Below are 19,224 nucleotides of genomic sequence, written 5' to 3'. Positions count from 1 at the left end.
CATGAGTGAGCCCTGCGGGCTGGTGGGCGCGAAGCCTCATCTCCCTCTCCTGGCGTGGGGGTCCCCCTCCTGGGAGACCCATTCTTCCCCCACCGGCCCCTCCTGGCCCCTCCTGCGGGTTCCCCGGAGCCATGGAAGAAGGGGTCCTGTGGATACCAGGACAGTGCTTTCACCCCTGAGAAGCTGGGCGGCAGCCCCAGAGGCCTCGGCAGATGGGTCACCCAGTGGGTAGCCAGGGGCTTGTGGATACAGACCTTCCCCTTCATCCTGGCTGCCCGGACACACGCGTGTCCCTGGAGTGCAGTCTGTGGCGCGGCCCCAGAACTCCTGTCTTCGTCAACTTGAGGAAATGCCTGAGCTGGCGCATCCTGCCGAAGCCACGGCAGAGCGGCAGCTGCTCGCTCCTCGCTCCCCCGCAGCACAGACGCCGGCCCCTGTTCCTGCGGCGGCTGCTGATCCGTCTGGTTCTGGTCCCGGCGGGTTCTCCCCGTTCCAGATGCTTCTTTCCTGCTCCGACTCACTTCCCTCTACTCCGATTTGCTCCAGCTCCCGAGGCTTTGCCTTGTCTCTTCTTTGACATAAAATCAATGTAATTTCAAAACACTATATGTGACATTTCAGTTCATTTCAAGGATATCATATTCATTCATCCCGTGGCGACTGGACAGCTGTTTCTCGATGAGCCACAGGAGGCACTGCTGTTCCTCCCGGCCACGTCAATGCTGTAGCCCGAGGGACCTCAGAGCGCTCCTGTCCTGTCCCAGGGTCTGCGAGCTGAATCCAGGAAGAGCCCCATGAATCACCTCCCCAGCTAGGAAGCCGTCTAATAAGAAAAGTCCGCATGAATGTGTTGTTTGCTCCCGCGTCCATGTGAGGAAGCTTGAGGTCGGTGCAGAATTAAAACTGTAGAACACTTGGGCACCCCAAAATTTTACCAGTGGTGCTGATGTATTCTAGAAACTACGTGAACATACATGAAGATATTCATTCTCAAGGATACTGTGCGGCATAACCAATCCACTGGTGAAGGGACCGTGGGCTGAGACCCACGAGAGGAATGGCACTCACCCCGGGGACATCACCCGGGGACATCAGGGGTGACCCTCGGAATGGCACTCACCCGGGGACATCAGGGGTGAGCCTCCAAAGCAGTTGTGCTGAGAGAAAGACCTCAGACGCGAGAGACCCCCGTCCTGTCTGCTTCCGTTTGTGTGAATGGTCCAGGACAGAAAGAGCACAGGTGGTCACCAGGGGTGGGCGGGGCCCTTCTAGATGGATAGAAATGTTCGAAAACTGACCTGCGGTAATAGTTGCACCACTGGGTAAAGTTGCTAAAATCCTCTTAATTATATACTTGAAATGAGTGACTTTAATTATACGTAAAATATATGAAATAAAGTTATTTTACTTTATTTTTTAAATTATTTTGGGGGAGCACCTGGGTGGCTCAGTGGGTTAAACAACTGCCTTTGGCTCAGGTCATGATCCTGGAGCCCCGGGATCAAGTCCCGCATCGGGCTCCCTGCTCATCGGGGGAGTCTGCTTCTCCCTCTGACCTCTCTACTCATGCTCTCTCTCACTCTCATTCTCTCTCTCTCAAATAAACAAAATCTTTTTTAAAATTATTTTTTTTAAAGCAGGCTCCACGCCGAGTGTGGAGCCCAAGGTGGGACTCGAACTCATGACCCTGAGATCAAGACCTGAGTTGAGATCAAGAGTCAGATTCGTAACTGGCTGAGCCACCCAGACACCCCAAAGTTGTTTTTAAAATAGACATATAGATATAGATAGATTATAACTATACAGAATGCTGGGGGCTTTTCTGGCGTTTCCAGCTAGAATGAGAAAGCCCTTGACAGAGTTGAAAGACCTGAGGCCTGTAAGTTCAGGAAGAGGCTAAGGACAGGAAAGCAAAGCCGGATGGGTTCAGGGGACCCACAGGGTCTTAGGTGCCCGCCAGTTCTGGCCAAGACCACCCCTCCCCTCACTGGGGTGACACAGGCCCTGGGCGTTGCAAGGCTGGGGTTGATTCTGCCGCTTCTTGTGCCGTGTGGCTCATCCCCTGTGAGTGCAGCGCAGACGCACGGCGGAGCGGCCGACCACAAGCCTGGGCCTCTGCTGTCTCCCCCAAGCTGGTGCACACACACGAGCCCTCCTCTTCAGGGTGGCGCAGGAGATCCCGGTCCCCCCACCCTGGGTGAGGGCGACACAACCCCAACCGCTGCCTGCCCTCAGGGTGCTCTCACCCCCTATGGATATATTTTGTGACACTCTTTGGGAAATCTGTGTGAGAAAATAAATTAGGATGACATTATTCAGTATAAAAATTTTCTCCCTGAAGAGTGTTTACGTAGGGAGCAGTCTTGGTGCCGCTGGAATGTTCCATCTTTATGTGTTCATTCTTGCCCGACTGCTCAGGAATGCGCCCGTCCTACAGGTGTTTTCCACCAGAGATGGGACTAGTTCTCATGGGACCCAGTATCTTCACACACGATTTCCTCCTGGTGTTTGTGGCAAGCTGAGTAGCTGCCTTCAAACCAGAGAAACCCTTTGTCTTCGACTAGGTCTTGCTGGTGCCGACGCAGACAGCGGCCCCTTCCGTCGGCCCGATCCTGGCTGGATTCCAGATGTGCCTGAGCCACTGTGCCCCGAGGGAGGAGGACAGCCACCCAGCACGGGAGACGTGCCCAGCCAGATGCCCAGGCAGGTGCTGGAGGTCAGCCGGGAGCTCCTGCAGTCGGGGCTCCTCGCCCTCCCCGGTGAGCACGGCAGGAGTGACAAGGGGCCAGAGGCACCGTCTAGACAGCAGACGTGTGTTTCTCCAGTTCGGGAAGCTGGACGTCCAAGTTCAAAGGGACAGCACAGTCGGGTTCTAGCAAGGGCCCCTCCTCCTGGTTCACTGTTGACACCTTTACACTGTGTCCTCACGTGGTGGGAGGAGTGGGGGGGGCCTTCTGGGGTCTTTTTGTAAGAGGAGTGGGTCCCGTTCGTGGGGCTCCTCCCCCGTAACGTAAGCACCTCCCAGGGGCCCAGCTCCTCGTATGACCACACTGCGGGGTAGGGTTCAACGTAAGGATTTGGGGGAAACACAAATATTCAGGCCATAGCAGTGCACAATCGCCCTTTGAGGAGAACATAGCTGTCGCCTGCCCAGGTGAGTGCCAGGCCCTCTCTCCTGGCAGATCTCACATCTAAGACCAGACCTCAGCAGTCTGCAGACCCTCGCTCAGTACTTCTCAAGCTTGGAGCCATGCACATCCCCATGGGGGCTGCCCCTTAATGACGCCCTCTGTTTCTGCAGGGACCCGAGACCACCAAGGGAGGGCCGTGGTGCAGGTCTGCACGAAGGGCCCGCTCTGGTCCAGCAGACACGCCTCCAGCGCCGAGCTGACCCGCCTGCTGCTGTACTTCCATGGCATCCCCAGGTGGGACTGGGCCAGATTCCCACCTTTCAGACCTTTGGGGGTAACCCTGTGCGAGCTCATGTCCTCACGCGAGGGTCTCTGTCTGCAGCCTTGGGGGCCCCCCGTGGCACGGTCAGCAGGCTTCCACCTGCCTCTCGGGCTCCTGCTGTCTTTTCCCTGCATGCCTTCCTCTCCTCCTGCTCACCTTGACCTCTCCCACTGAATCGAGGTCACACACACTCTAGCCTTTGTGCGTGTTGCTCTGCATTGGTTAGCACTTGCTGTAAGTCTTACGTTTGTACATCTTTAATGCTCTGCCTCTCTCTGGATAAAGACCTAACGGATGGAATCAGTGGGTCAAGAAATCACACAGAAGCAGCAAAGACTGACTGATGCTAAGTGACTCTCACATTTAGCTAGGCGATGCCGCGGGCCAGGAAGAACGCATGCCAGCCCCTTACGAGGGGCTGTCCTCCCTGACGTGGGATTCTAGGAAGGCACACCACCTGGCTCGTGCCTGACAACGTGTGGAACAAGTGTGCACCAGAGCAGGGCCTCAGATCCCCCTCGTGGGCCGAGGACAGAGCAAGGAGAGCAGGAGTCGAGGGCGGCTGCAGTGAGCTCTTTCATACTACTTACCCATCCGACGCAGGCATGCTTGGGACGGCCCTCGTGGCCACCAGACCAAGAGTCCCCGAGGTGCTGGATGGAGACAGCCCTTAGCGGAGGGAGCATTGCCAGCTGCTGAGCTCGGTTCCAGAGTCACACGCCTGGCTCCAGAGCCCAGCTGTACCCTTCCTGGCGGGTAGCTGGTGCTCCCCCGTCCCCGTGTCCTCCGCAGAACCAGATGTAGCCGCTGTCCCAAAGCTGTGTCAGAGGGATCGGAGATCGTCTGCGTAAAGCCTGAAGACGGACGTCCGGAGCGCCGTCCTCACGGTGCAGCCCATGGTGCCCTCAGCGACACGAAGGGCTCACGTGGGAACACGTTAGTGATGCCTCATCGCACGCAACCTTGTGCTCCCTGCGGCACGTGAACTTGCTGCTGGGATTTCCTCCGAAATAGCGTAGGCAGATTCCATGTGGGAACAATTAGGGAGGGAAAGAAAGTGTGCTCCCCGACACCCTCTCCCAGAGCTCGGTTCCCTGTTCTCTGAGGGCTCTCGTTTCACTGCCTTGGGTGAGCCTGGGGCTTCAAACTTGCCTTTCAGCACAGACTTCAAAATATAAAGAAATACCCTGAAAAAAAATACAGATTGATCCTTGTCTCAGCTTATAAGCCTCAAGTAAATGCCAAAGCTCTAAGATAAAGGCGTTTTCGGTTTATCAACGGCTTCCGTTCACAGGAGGCTCTAGAATGACCTCAGGGCAGACGTGCAGAGCAGCCCTGATGGAGAGGACGGCAGCTGTCTGTCGTCTGTAGAGGTTCTGCCTGCTCGGCCTGGCCGGCCTGCCGGACTGAGTGCTGTCCTCTGCACTCCACAGCCGAACACCAGCAGTGGCGTTAATCTGTGGGGTTGGAGACCAAGACTTGACCCTGGATCTGGAGCCCTCTGCCTTTCCCACAGAAAATTCAGCCCATCGCCCACCCCGCCCAGAGCAGGAGCCTGGCCCGCCCTCAGGCACTTGGGCACCTCACAGAGGAGCCTCCTGGTCAGCTGCTTATTCCCCCCCGAAACACGGGGGTTTTGTTAGCGCCCTGACTGACCGCGGCTCCTCTTGGGACGGGACACCGGCCTTCGGCTGCCAGAACAAAGTCCCCCAGGAGTCGTCATTAATTACAAGGGGGCATGCCCAGCCACGTCTGGTCGCCGGTGATGCCCGCTGCGTCACAGGGAGCCATGTGCTCCTGGGAGCCTGCCTAGTACACGGGCTGCCGTCAAACTCTCAGATACTCGGAATCTTGAAGTCAGATGGGTCTTGGCTGACATCCATCCGTCCATCCAGCACTTGTAGGAGGGAACAGCAAAGAACAGGCTGTGGCTCCTGCCCTCCAGGGGACGCACATGGGAACCCAGGTTGTTGGGTCTCCCAGCATAAGACAAGCCCCCAGCGCTGGTAGGGGCTGCAGCCTCGGGCAGGGGTGGGGCCTCCGGGGGTACTCTGTGTCCTGGGGGACACACATGATTGCAGACAAGACAGGAAGGACATTCTGAGCAGGAGGAAGAGCACACACAGAGCCGCAGCCGGTCACTTCCTGAGGCAGGAGGCAAGAGGGACGGGGCCAAGCCGGTGGGGGGCCCCGGGCTTGAAGGCCACGCAGACCTCCGGTGGTGAAGCCAAGGTGACCCAGGGACACGGCGTGGCTCTCTTGCAGAAATGCGGGCCCGGGGAGTCTAGGGCAGATATGACCGTGTCCAGGGGCCCCAGCGGAGCCCGGGGAGGCCAGCCAGCTCCATCCCCCACAGGCGACAGGTGGAGAGAAGCAAATTTGGTCTGGGGGGGCCATGCTGGGGCATCTCCTCCTGTCTGATCCTATGCTAGCTGAACTCCGAGTCCTGGGCTTCCCCTCCACCCGCCCGGCATAGGGGGTGGGGGGTGTCCACTGTCTCTGAACTTGGGAAGCAGCCCTCACGGAGGGGGGCCTCGTTCACTCTGTGGCCATCCCCTTCAGCAAAGCCACCAAGTGGATGGGCCGGTGGAGGAGGATGTGCGGGTCTGGAGCACCGGGGGTCACGTCCCAAGCTGAACCAGCCAGGGTGGCCGTGAGACCACGGGGGAGCAGTGGGAGGAGAGTTAGAAGGGGGAGGTCACGGTGGGGGGGAGGGACACGGGACCCTCGGAGGAAGTCGCAAATCGTGCCGAGGTCCTGACAGCACCGGCCGGGCCTGCTCCGGGCCACGCGAGTCTCAGAACAGCCTCCGTGGCAGGGAGGCGTGGACACACCGCTGGCCAGCTGTGGGGGAGAGTGGGGGCGTTTCCCAGCCTTTTCTGGTCTGGCTTTGACGTCCGAACAGCAGCCTCCTCGCCGTCCTTACGACGCTAGCTTCCCCGAAACGAACCCCCCTTCCGGGGCAGCCCTGAACGGTCGCTGGGGGGCACAGCCACCCTCCCGGTCAGGATGGGGCTTTGGTCTGACCCGCGGCTCCGTTCACTTTGTGCGAGCGGGCCAGAGCGCGTGGGCCTATCTGTCCGAGCCCGGCCCCCACGCACACGGCCGAGGCGGCGCATCCGTCCCTCCGGGAAGGTGGGGCTGGAAAGGCCACCTCGCCCCAGCTGGTCACCGTGCCGCAGTTAGAATGGAAGCATACGGTCGTGATCACAGTAGGGCCAGAGCTGGTACGCGGCGGTGTCGCAAGAACCTGGCGGACTTCTGCCCTTTAGAGGATGTTCTGCTCTCCCACGCCTGCTCCGGACACGTGGGGAGCCGAAGGCCGGGTCTGGGCCGCAGTCCTGAGACCCACTGGCCACGTGTGGTGCTGGTCCATCAGATTAGGGTCCCCATGGTGCTCCGGCCCGAACAAGCAGCCCAGCCCAGGACAGCACCAGGGCCTCCGCGCGCGACGGGGCCGTGTGGGAAGGACAGCAGCAGCCCCCCTGCTGGAGCGGCCGTCAGACATGACTGCCCCCAGCATGACCCCAGCTGCCCTGTCCGCACCCGGTATGCAGCTCGGCGCCTCGGCAAGCAGCAGACTAATGTGTGTCTGGGGACTGGGGGAGCCAAGGGCATGTGGGCGAGGCTGCGTCTCACCCAGAGATGAAGACCCCCATCGTGGAAGGGATTTTACCCGCAGTGGCTAACGCTGACCGTCTCTCCCCCCAGGAAGGAGGTGCGGGAGCTGGGGCTGGTCGTCGTGGTGGACGCTCGTGAGGGTCCAGCTGCCCCTGCCCTCTTCCAGGCTCTGGCAGCGCTGCAGGTGAGTCTGGGTGACTCCTGTCCTCAGGACACCGAGCATGGGGCTCCCTCATGACAGGAGCAGCTGAGCGCAGCCGTGCCAGGACTCACCCCCAGTGTGACTCTCGGGCTGAGCTGAGGGTCCCAAGCATGGCCGTGGAAGGTAGCAGAGGAAGAGCTGGGCTCTCACCCGTCCACCGTGGGCACCCACCCCAGGCCGGGCACGTCCTCTCCTGCGTGGTCACTGCAGACCTTCCGGGTCAGCCAGGACCAGGCTGTGCCGGCAGGACCTCTCCCCTCCACAGCAGTCCTTATCTGGTGCCCAAGGAAATCAGCATGCAGGGGTTCACGCCGCGCCTCCTCAGACAGGGATGGAGCTGTGGGTGCCGTGGGGCAGGTACGGACCTGCCCACCTCTGCGGTGAGGTCCAGGGAGGGTGTGGCAGGTTTGCGTCACCCTGGGAAGACCTGACCTGGATTTGGGGATGTGAGTAAAACCAAGAGGGAAGTGGAAGTCCCTGGAACAGGGAGGAAGGCACCCCCAGGGCCAGGTGGGCGCCCGAGAGGGTTCTCGCTCCCTCAGACGTGTGTACACAGGGGCCTTCATGGGCCAAGCGCTGTGCTGGAGTCCGAGGTCCTCCGTCCCCGTCAGTGAACGTCTGTTCCCTCTGTTGAGTCTCTGCTAAAGGTGTAGGCGTCCGTCAGGCTCCGTCCAGGCTCCTATGTATAGGGACGCCACGTGGAAGTTCTTTCGAGGAAGGACTCTGAGGTGGAGGTCGAGGCCCATCCGGATGGTAGTGCGGTCAGTGCACCGGAGAGCGGCATGTGGGGAGAGAAGAGCCCCGGCAGGCAGGCAGGCGGTGCACGGGGCCGGGGCTGGGGGGCAGGCGGAGGTGGGGGCGCGGCGGCGGGACGGGCTGGCAGGAGCAGGCATCCCGGTCAGGGCACTTGGCAGGGGGGCAGCTCCTGTCGGACACAGAGGCGAAGGAGCAGACTCCGAGGAGGAGGGGCCGACCCAGCGGTGCCGTCGCGGCCCTCGGAGCGGCCCTCCGTGCGCAAGTCCGCGTTTCAGAGGCCGAGCCAGGCTCTCAGCAGGAGGAAAGCCTGAGTTAGCGCCTCGAACACGGCACGACAGGTTTGACCTGCCGAAACTCGGTTTCCACGGAACACCTGGAAGGTGCATAGACCCCTTAAGCTCCTCCCCTGCTCTCGACCAGCCGCTGGGCTCGGATGTCGGCAAGCAGGAGGTCGTCCGGTTTGATGTTCATGTTCCGCTCCTTGATGTTCATGTTCATGCTCCTCTGAGCGCCTGTTGAGATTCTGGTTTCTCTTAGCCACGTGCAGTTTCATAGAGCAGCAAAGAGAAGTTACCGGAAGCCTTCTGGGAAAGTAAGGATGATGGATTTTCAAACGGATTCTGAAGGACGCTCTGCTCCAAGGAGGAAGGGCTGCTGGGCGATGGCAGGGCTCCTCAGAGTCCTGTGACTGCGGGAGGAAGGTCTTCCATCTGGAGCCTGGTCGCGGCGTCCTCGGGGGACAGAGGCGCAGGGCTGTTAGGGCCTCAGACGCACACTGCTCGGGAGCGGGTGTTTAACCCGGTCATCGCACACCGGTCCACACGGCTCCCTAGAAATAGCAGCTTGTGGCAATACAGAGAAAAAAAACTTGTTTCTGCCTTTGAAGCTGAACTAAATTGTTGCTGTTGCTTAAGTGGCTTTGAAGCTGCAAGCAGAACTTGTGACCAGATTCTGGAAACCATTCCATCTGCCTTACGTGTCCGCTGGGAGCAGCGTGTGGCCGTCAGCCGGGCTCGAGCATCCACAGCTCCTGACCCTCCGGGCGCGCCACACGGACCCTGCCTTCAGGAGCAGCCCCTCCTCGGCTTCCCCCGGCCTCCCCGCTGCTCTGCTCTCCTCACTCCTTATGCCTTCAGCCCCGGGGGCGGCCGGTGGTGGGCAGGCCCCCTGCACTCGCTTCTCCCCAGACCCTTTGCCAGCCCTGGATGGCGCTCCTGCTGGTCACCGTGGCCACAATGGCCGTGGCCACCCTGGACAAGTTTCAGATGAGGGGGGAAGCCGGGAATGCAAGGACTCGCTGCTGCGCCCAGGACGAGGTGCTCCCGGGTTAGCAGGTGGCGCTGGTGCCTTGGGCTCCACGGGCTCCTCACCAGACCCCTCCGGTCTGTGGTCTGCGCTGCATGGCCCTGGCGCAGGGAGGCCACGGAGGCCGGGCTGGGGCCGCTCTCGCCGTGCAGGGCTCGAGGACCTCGGGCAGACACCCAGGCAGACGCACGACAATGTCCCACGTGGGGCTGGTGTGGAGGTCAGGGTGACCACCGCCACCCCCTGACGAGGGCCCCGTGTGGCCCTGGCCTCGTGCGAGGTCACGTGGGGGCCAGGAAGAGCGCCGAGCCTGCAGCTGCCTGCGGGCTCCTCACTGTGCCGTGCTCTGTGTGTCATGTGCAAACAGGTCACAGACCTGGGACACTGAGGCACGTCTGCGGCTTTGCAGGAATTCCCAGGAGCCAGAGGACTGGGGTGGCCTTGACTTCTTGGGCATCTCATAAAAACTTGAAAATTGAGTGTCCAGCCCCAAAGACCGACGCCCGAGCCCTCCTTGTTGATGCACAAGCTTAGCAGCCACCCATGCCCTTGTGTGCGAGACCCCGGCCCACCGCACGCGTGGCCTCTGAGCCCTGCAGCTGCCCACGGAACCACCTACCTTTTTCCTGGGTGAGAACACCTAGCCCCTCTGTTTGTTTGGGCTTCCTTAAGCCCTGGGCCACTCGGGTCCCACGCGGTGGAATGAGCCCTGAGTAGGACAGTCCCTCTCTGCCCACACCTCTCCCAGAGCAGAAGCGGGAGAGGCGCCGCTGCATCTTTCAGTTTCTGTTGCAAGTGGATCTTCGACGGAACGCCGGGAATCCAGTCTTCTCCCTCCTCCGCGTGCGATGTCCAGACTGCCCAGAGGTCTGGGGCCTCCTTCAGGGGGAGGCTTCCCACCACCCCGGGTTTGGCTCAGGCAATACAGGAGCTGTAACCCGAGCCAGGTACCTGGAAATAAGCCGAATTTAAGGGTCATGCTTCCATTTTCAGTTTTATTTCTGAGGAATACACGGAAGTCGTGAAATTTTTCTGTACAGGGCAAGCAATAGAATCTCCTAACTGCCTCCAGTGACGATACTTCAAATTTATTGAATCATTAAAGTTCCAATACATAAGATTTACATCTTGAAAAGGAAATGATGGTTTTTTCATTTCATGGTGGAAGAAAATGCTGAGGATTACTTATCCCTCCCCCACCTACAGCACGTAACTTCTGCACGCTGATACAACGCTCGTCCTGAGGCACAAACTGTGTTCTCACTTGTCTGAAAATTCACTCCCGTCTCCTCCGCAGTAGCAACAAGTCCTACCAGTAAAAATCACTCAAGTAGGGATATATGAGAAATACGAAACACTTCACAAAACCGTGTAGTCTTAATTCATAATAACCGAAGAGTTGACCTAAACTGAGTGAGAGAAATAGAAAATGACTCAAATAAAAAGCAGGAATGTTTTTTCTATGGTTTTCTATGGCTTTTACTCATCGAATGAATGTTTATGACTCATGAAATGAATGTTTGTGGAATGTCATTCATAAGAAGCCACATAACAAAAATGTAAATAGATAAGATTAATTTAATACAAATTAAGTACTGGTTATTTTGGAGGCCTATCCAGTCAAATAGGGGATCGGTATTGGGGATTACCAAAAGCCTAAAGTCTGCTTATTCCTACAAGAAACTTAAAAATTAAAGCTTTAGAAAATATGAGTGAAGAAGCAAGCACTATGAAAATAAAATAATTTTATTGTTGAGTGATCTGACCTCAATGTAATCTAGCAAACAGAAGTCAAGGAGGTTTGTTTAAAGTTTAAAAACATGTCCAAACAAAACCAAACAAAACAGGGTTGGAACCCCAATACGGAACACATGCCTCATACTGTGCACAAAAATCACAAGTGGGTCCCAGCCCTGTGTGCGCTACTAAGAACCACCAGGAGGAAACAGAAGGTCTTCAGGACCTTCGTCGGGCTGAGGCGCCTCAGCTGTGACAGCGGCACCGCGACCCGTGAAGAAACCATGAGAAGGTAGACCTCATCAAAATTTTGAAACCTTTTCTTCAAAAGACACTGTCACTAACATGAAAATACAAGCCAGGAGTTGGGAGACAATGTGTGCAAAACACAGATCTGATAAAGAACTTGTGTCTAAAATACACGAAATCCCAGAACTCGGCAACAAGGTGAACAGCCCAAGGAAATACGGCTGAGATTTGAACACGTTTGACCCAAGAAGATATACGAAGGGCAGAGAAGCACGGAAACGTGCGTTCAACACCAGCAATCACTGGAGAAACACGACTTGTAACCAAAATGAGGTAGCACACCAAACCTGCCCGTAGCGAGGGCTCAGTGTTGCTCCTGGAAATGCAAGTGGCGCAACCACTCCAGTTTCTTCAGAAGTTAGAACACACTTGCCACGAGACCCCGCAATCCTACCGCTAGATGTTTACCTTCACATGCAGTTTAGAGGGGCTTTGCCTACGGTTGCCACAAACTGGAGACAAGCCAGATGTCCTCTAGCGGTAGGGTGAGCGGTGGGGGAGCTGTAACGCCTGCGGGCCGGGGACTTCTTCCGTAGAAAGGAACGAACCAGGAGCCTCCACGGCTCGGCCGAGTGGCAGGTGCTCTGTGCTAAGTGAAAGCAGCCTGTGCTGCGGGAGGCCGTGTGTAGATATCTGGACCAGGCAAATTTATGGACGCAGGAGACAGATCAGTAACTGCCAGAGGCCGGGGGGCTTGCCAGAGCAGCTTCGGGAAATTGGGGGCTGCTGAACCGTTGTATATGTCTTGACTGTGATGGTGATTCCAGGACTATAAGTTCTGTCAAAATTTAGAGAACTCTATATTTGAGAGGGTGCATTTTATTATCCATAAATTATAACCAACAAACTTATCACTAAAAATTTACATGCAAAAGGTCAAATAATGTCAATTATTGGTCAAATTATAAGGTCCAATAATGTCCATTTAGAGCAAAGGCAGTTATACCTTTGAGGTACTTGGGGAAAATATCAAAGCAGAAGTAGCATCCGTCAAGTTAGACAATTTCATGAAATCCGTTAAATATTAGAAAGCTAATCAGTATTTCTTTCTTATTTCAGAACACGCCTCCTCCCATAATTCATACTATTGTGCTGTTGGTGAATAAAGAATCGGGATTTAGGCCTGACAAGGATGGAACAGTTCAGGTAGTGGCTTTAGACCCTCAGGAGTAGGTATGACTCTGGGTGATACACAAACTGAAGTAGATGAGATAAAACATCCTAAAAACTCGGTGTGAATCCGTGCTTCATCCGTCTAAGTAAGAGCCTGAAAGCCCATCCCCGATCCTTTCAGTTTCTGCGGGACCCTCAAGAGTGCGGCAACAGAAGACTTAAAAATCGGATTTTTCTTCTCTACCTCTTCTTGCTTCTTTCTCTTTTATCTAAAAACTAGTTTGCCTTCATTCTTAAAGGTTTTGGGGCTGGACACAGAGTTCTGGCTTGTAGAAGGCCTTCGTGTGTTTTCCAGCCCTTTAAAGGGGTCTCCTGGTGTCTTCTGGCCTCCACAGTTTCTGACGAAAAGTTTGTTGTAGTTCACGTGATTGCTCATCTATCGAAAATGTGTCATTTTCCTTTGGTTACTTCCAAGATGTTCTCTTTCTTTTCACCAAATTGACTAGAACGTGACGTGGTTTTCTTTATCTTTATCCTCTTAGGTTGGGCTGAACTTGAATGTTTAAATTTATGTCTATCACCAAATTCAGGAAAGTTTCATTCATCATTTCTTGAAATGTTTTATTCTGCTTCATTCTCTCCCCTTGTTCTAGGATTTTGATTACACACACTGATGTTGCCCCATAGGTCTTTTTTTTGTTTTTCACTCTTTATTGCACTTTTACTTTTTGGAATTTCGAGAAGTGATAGTCTAGATATTTTCTTTCTCTTTCTTTCTTTTCAAAGGCAACTTTACTGAGACATAGTTCATGTCCCATACAAATCATTTATCAAACCGTGTCAATGATTTTTAGTATATGCATGGAATGATGCAACTCATCCCACAATCTAATTTTACCTATTTTTAGTTTTTCCCAGTGCTCCTCCCAAGTGCCCTAACCATCCCCCATCTGGCCCACCGTCCACCCACCCTGCGCCAGCGACCCTCAGTGTGTTCTCTGTTGCTAAGAGTCTCTTATGGTTTGGGTCCCTCCCTCTGTTTTTCCCACTTGCCCTGTGTTCATCTTAAATTCCAGAAATGAGTGAAATCACGTGGTTTTTGTCTTTCTCTGATTTATTGTGCTTCATCCACACGACTGCAAATGGCAGTTGGCCGGATCTCATTGCAAGGTCTCATGGTTTTGGGTGTTGTTCGTAAGTGATGAATCACTAAACTCTACTTCTGACGGCTGCACAGGATTCCACTGCACGTAAGCAGCCTGCCTTCTTGCTGCGTCCTTCTGTTGGTGGACGCTGGGGCTCTCTCCACAGCTTGCTGTTGATAACACCGCTACAAGCACCCAAGGTGTACGTATCCCTTTGAATCAGGGTTTTCGTGTCCCGTTGGGTAAATACCCAGTAGTGCAGTGGCTGGGCCGGAGGGCAGTTGTACTTTTAACCAACTGAGGAACCTCTGCCGGGTTCTCCAGAGTGGCCGCACCCCCACCCACGGTCCAAGAGGGCTGCCCTTCTCCACGTGCTCACCAGCATGCATCGTCCCTGGTGGTGTCGGCCGCTCTGTCAGGTGCGACGGGGCCCGTGGGTCGGAGGTGATGTCGAGCATCTGTGCATGTGTCTCGTAGCCGCTGGGATGTCTTCTTTGAAAAAATGTCTGCTTGTCACTTCTGCCCACTTTGCAATTGGATTTTTCTTGGGGGGAGGATGTTGAGTTTTAGAAGTTCTTTAAATATTTTGGATAATACGAACCCTTTAAGCAAGGATGTTATTTGCAAATATCTTCTACTCCATAGCTGCCTTTTAGTTGTGTTGGCTGTTCCCTTCCCTTCCCTGTGCAGAAGCTTTTGTTTTGATGAACACTTGATAATTTATTTTGGGTTTTGTTTCCCTTGCCTCAGGAGACAGATCTAGAAACAGGTTGTGACGGCCGATGTCAGAGAAATTATCCCCCGTGCTCTCTTCTAGGATTTTTATGGTTTTAGGTCTCACATTTAGGTCTTTGTTTTTGAGGCTAGGTTTGTGTGTGGTGAAAGAAAGTGGTCCAGTTCATTCTTCTGCATGTGGCTGTCCAGTTTTCCCAGCACCGTTTGTTGAAGAGACCGTCTTTTTTCCATTAACATTCTTTCCTGCTCTGAGGAAGATTAGTTGACCTTATAGTTGTGGGTCCATTTCTGGGTTTTCTATTCTGTTCCAATTAGCCCATGTTTTCATTTTTATGCAGTACCATACTGTTTTGATTACTACAGCCTTGTAACATAACTTGAAGTCCAGAATTATGACGCTTCCAGCTTTGTTTTTCTTTTTCAAAATTGCTTTGGCTATTAGGGGTCTTCTGTGGTTCCATATGATGTTTTTTAAAAAAATTTTCTAATTTTTTATTTTTTTATTAATATATAATGTATTATTAGCCCCAGGGGTACAGGTCTGTGAACCATCAGGCTTACAGGCTTCACAGCACTTACCATAGCACACACCCTCCCCAATGTCCGTCACCCCACCACCCTCTCCCTACCCCCGTCCCCCCAACAACCCTCAGCTTGTTTCCTGAGATTAAGAGTCTCTTATGGTTTGTCTCCCTCCCGATCCCATCTTGTTTCATTGATTCCTTTCCTACCCCCCAAGTCCCCCACATTGCATCTCAACTTCCTCATATCATATTCCTCATATGATAATTGTCTTTCTCTGATGGACTTATTTCACTCAGCATGATACCCTCTAGTTCCATCCATGTCATCGCAAATGGCAAGATTTCATTTCTTTTGATGGCTGCATAGTATTCCATTGTGTATATATACCACATCTTCTTGATCCATTCATCTGTTGATGGACATCTAGGTTCTTTCCATAGTTTGGCTATTGTGGACATTGCTGCTATAAACATTTGGGTGCACGTGCCCCTTTGGATCACTACGTTTGTATCTTCAGGGTAAATACCCAGTAGTGCAATTGCTGGGTCATAGGGCAGCTCTATTTTCAACATTTTGAGGAACCTCCATGCTGTTTTCCAGAGTGGCTGCACCAGCTTGCATTCCCACCAACAGTGTAGGAGGATTCCCCTTTCTCCGCATCCTCGCCAGCATCTGTCATTTCCTGACTTGTTGATTTTAGCCATTCTGACTGGTGTGAGGTGGGATCTCATTGTGGCTTTGATTTGTATTTTCCTGATGCCGAGTGATGTGGAGCATTTTCTCATATGTCTGTTGGCCATCTGGATGTCTTCTTTGCAGAAATGTCTGTTCATGTCCTCTGCCCATTTCTTGATTGGATTATTTGTTCTTTGGGTGTTGAATTTGCTAAATTCATTATAGATTTTGGATACTAGCCCTTCATCTGATATATTGTTTGCAAGTATCTTCTCCCATTCTGTCAGTTGTCTTTTGGTTTTGTTAACTATTTCCTTTGCTGTGCAAAAGCTTTTGATCTTGATGAAATCCCAGTAGTTCACTTTTGCCCTTGCTTCCCTTGCCTTTGGCGATGTTTCTAGGAAGAAATTGCCACGGCTGAGGTCAAAAAGGTTGCTGCCTGTGTTCTTCTCAAGGATTTTAATGGAGTCCTTTCTCACATTGGTCTCAGAGGTCCTTCATCCATTTTGAGTCTATTTTCTGTGTGGTGTAAGGAAATGGTCCAGTTTCATTTTTCTACGTGTGGCTGTCCAATTTTCCCAACACCATTTGTTGAAGAGGCTGTCTTTTTTCCACTGAGCATTCTTTTCTGCTTTGTCGAAGATTAGTTGACCATAGAGTTGAGAGTCCATTCCTGGGCTCTCTATTCTGTTCCACTGATCTGTGTGTCTGTTTTTGTGCCAGTACCATGCTGTCTTGATGATGACAGCTCTGTAATAGAGCTTGAAGTCCGGAATTTTGATGCCACCAACGTTGGCTTTCTTTTTCAACATTCCTCTGGCTATTCGAGGTCTTTTCTTGTTCCATATAAATTTTAGGGTTATTTATTCCATTTCTTTGAAAAAAATGGATGGGATTTTGATAGGTATTGCATTAAACGTGTAGATTGCTTTAGGTAGCATAGACATTTTCAAAATATTTGTTCTTCCAATACAGGAGCATGGAATGTTTTTCCATTTCTTTGTGTCTTCCTCAATTTCTTTCATGAGTACTTTATAGTTTACTGAGTATAGATTCTTTGCTGCTTTGGTTAGGTTTATTCCTAGGTTATCTTATGGTTTGGGGTGCAATTATAAGTAGGGTTGACTCCTTAATTTCTCTTTCTTCTTTCTTGTTTTTGGTGGATAGAAATGCAACTGATTTCTGTGCATTGATTTTATATCCTGACACTTTACTGAATTCCTATACAAATTCTAGCAGATTTGGAGTGGAGTCTTTTGGGTTTCCACATAAAGTATCATATCATCTGCAAAGAGGAATAGTTTGACTTCTTCTTTGCTGATTTGGATGCCTTTAATTTCTTTTTGTTGTCTGATTGCTGAGGCTAGGACTTCTAGTACTATGTTGAATAGCAGTGGTGATAATGGACATACCTGCCGTGTTCCTGACCTTAGTGGAAAAGCTCTCAGTTTTTCTCCATTGAGAATGATATTCATGGTGGGTTTTTCATAGATGGCTTTGATGATATTGAGTTATGTGCCCTCTATCCCTACACTTTGAAGAGTTTTGATCAAGAAAGGGTGCTATAGGGGCACCTGGGTGGCTCAGTGGGTTAAGCCACTGCCTTCAGCTCAGGTCATGATCTCAGGGTCCTGGGATCAAGTCCCACATCGGGCTCTCTGCTCAGCGGGGAGCCTGCTTCCCTTCCTCTCTCTCTCTGCCTGCCTCTCTGCCTACTTGTAATCTCTCTCTCTGGCAAATAAATAAATAAAATCTTTTTTAAAAAAAAAATTTATTTAAAAAAAAAAAAGAAAGGGTGCTGTACTTTGTCAAATGGTTTTTCAGCATCTATTGAGAGTATCATATGGTTCTTGTTCTTTCTTTTATTAATGTTTTGTGTCACATTGATTGATTTGTGGTTGTTGAACCAAACTTGCAGCCCTGGAATAAATCCCACTTGGTCGTGGTGAATAATCCTTTTAAAGTACTGTTGGATCCTATTGGCTAGTATTTTAGTGAGAATTTTCGCATCTGTGTTCATCAAGGGTATTGGTCTGTAATTCTCTTTTTTGATGGGATCTTTTTCTGGTTTTGGGATCAAGGTAATACTGGCCTCATCAAATGAGTTTGCAGGTTTTCCTTCCATTTCTATTTTTTGGAACAGTTTCAGGAGAATAGAAATTAATTCTTCTTTAAATGTTTGGTAGAATTCCCCTGGGAAGGCATCTGCCCCTGGGCTTTTGTTTGTTGGCAGATTTTTGATGACTGCTTCAATCTCCTTACTGGTTTTCTATTTCTTCCTGGTTCAGTTGTGGTGTTTATAGGTCTCTAGGAATGCATCCATTTCTTCCAGATTGTCAAATTTGCTTGTGTATAGTTGCTCATAATACATTCTTATAATTGTTTGTATTTCTTTGGTGTTGGTTGTGGTCTCTCCTCTTTCTTTCATGATTTGTTTATTTGGGTCCTTTCTCTTTTCTTTTGGATAAGTCTGGCCAGGGGTTTATCAACCTTATTAATTCTCTCAAGGAACCAGCTCCTAGTTTCATTGATTTGTTCTATTTTTGTTTGTTTGTTTCTATTTCATTGATTTCTGCTCTGATCTTTATTATTTCTCTTCTCCTGCTGGGTTTAGGCTTTCTTTGTTGTTCTTTCTCCAGCTTCTTTAGGTGTAGGGTTAGGTTGTGTGTTTGAGACCTTTCTTGTTTCTTGAGAAAGGCTTGTATTGCTATATACTTTCCTCTCAGGACCGCCTTTGTGGTGTCCCCAGGTTTTAAACCATTGTGTTTTCATTATCATTTGTCTCCATGAATTTTTTCAATTCTTCGTCAGTTTCCTGAATGACCCATTCATTCTTTAGAAGGATGATCTTTAGCCTCCATGTATTGGGTTATTTCCAAATTTCTTCTTGTGAATGCTCTTCAGAGCATTGTGGTCTGAAAATATGCAGGGAATGATCCCAATCTTTTGGTACCAGTTGAGACCTGATTTGTGACCCAGGATGTGATCTATTCTGGAGAATGTTCCATGGGCACTAGAGAAGAATGTGTATTCTGTTGCTTTGGGATGGAATGTTCTGAATAGATCTGTGATGTCCATCTGGTCCAGTGTGTCGTTTAAGGCCTTTATTTCCTTGTTGATCTTTTGCTTGGATGACCTGTCCATTTCAGTGAGGGGAGTGTTAAAGTCCCCTACTATTTTTGTATTATTGTTGATGTGCTTCTTTGATTGTGTTATTAATTGGTTTATATAGTTGTTTGCTCATATGTTAGGGACATAGATATTTAAAATTGTTAGATCTTCTTGTTGGACAGACCCCTTGAGTATGATATAGTGTCCTTCCTCATCTCTTATTATAGTCTTTGTCTTAAAATATAATTTATCTGATATAAGGATTGCCACTCCAGCTTTCTTTTGCTGTCCATTAGCATGGTAAATTGTTTTCCACCCCCTCACTCTAAATCTGGAGGTGTCTTTGGGTCTAAAATGAGTTTCTTGTAGACAGCATTTTGATGGGTTTTGGTTTTTTAATCTGATAACCTGTGTCTTTTGATTGAGGCATTTAGCCCATTTACATTCAGGGTAACTATTGAGAGATATGAATTCAGTGTCATTGTATTGCCTGTAAGGTGACTGTTACTGTATGTTGTCTCTGGTCCTTTCTGGTCT

The 19,224-nt window shown here is 51.5% G+C and overlaps 1 protein-coding gene across 5 annotated transcripts in view; it reads left to right on the top strand.

The window, feature by feature from the left end:
* The window catches only part of PLEKHG4B (pleckstrin homology and RhoGEF domain containing G4B), an 82,993-nt gene that overhangs the window by 36,865 nt on the left and 26,904 nt on the right, over nucleotides 1-19,224 (top strand). For all 5 annotated transcript variants that reach the window (XM_082724615.1, XM_082724616.1, XM_082724614.1 and 2 more), the window contains 4 exons: nucleotides 2,565-2,759; nucleotides 3,302-3,425; nucleotides 7,165-7,258; nucleotides 12,443-12,529. In XM_082724615.1, the coding sequence (XP_082580741.1) occupies nucleotides 2,565-2,759; nucleotides 3,302-3,425; nucleotides 7,165-7,258; nucleotides 12,443-12,529 (500 nt within the window). The remainder of the gene's footprint in view (nucleotides 1-2,564; nucleotides 2,760-3,301; nucleotides 3,426-7,164; nucleotides 7,259-12,442; nucleotides 12,530-19,224) is intronic.

Source organism: Mustela nivalis (assembly GCF_964662115.1).
Source record: "Mustela nivalis genome assembly, chromosome: 3".
NCBI lineage: Eukaryota > Metazoa > Chordata > Mammalia > Carnivora > Mustelidae > Mustela > Mustela nivalis.
Note: the sequence above shows the minus strand (reverse complement) of the source record. Positions and strands in the feature narration are given on the sequence as shown.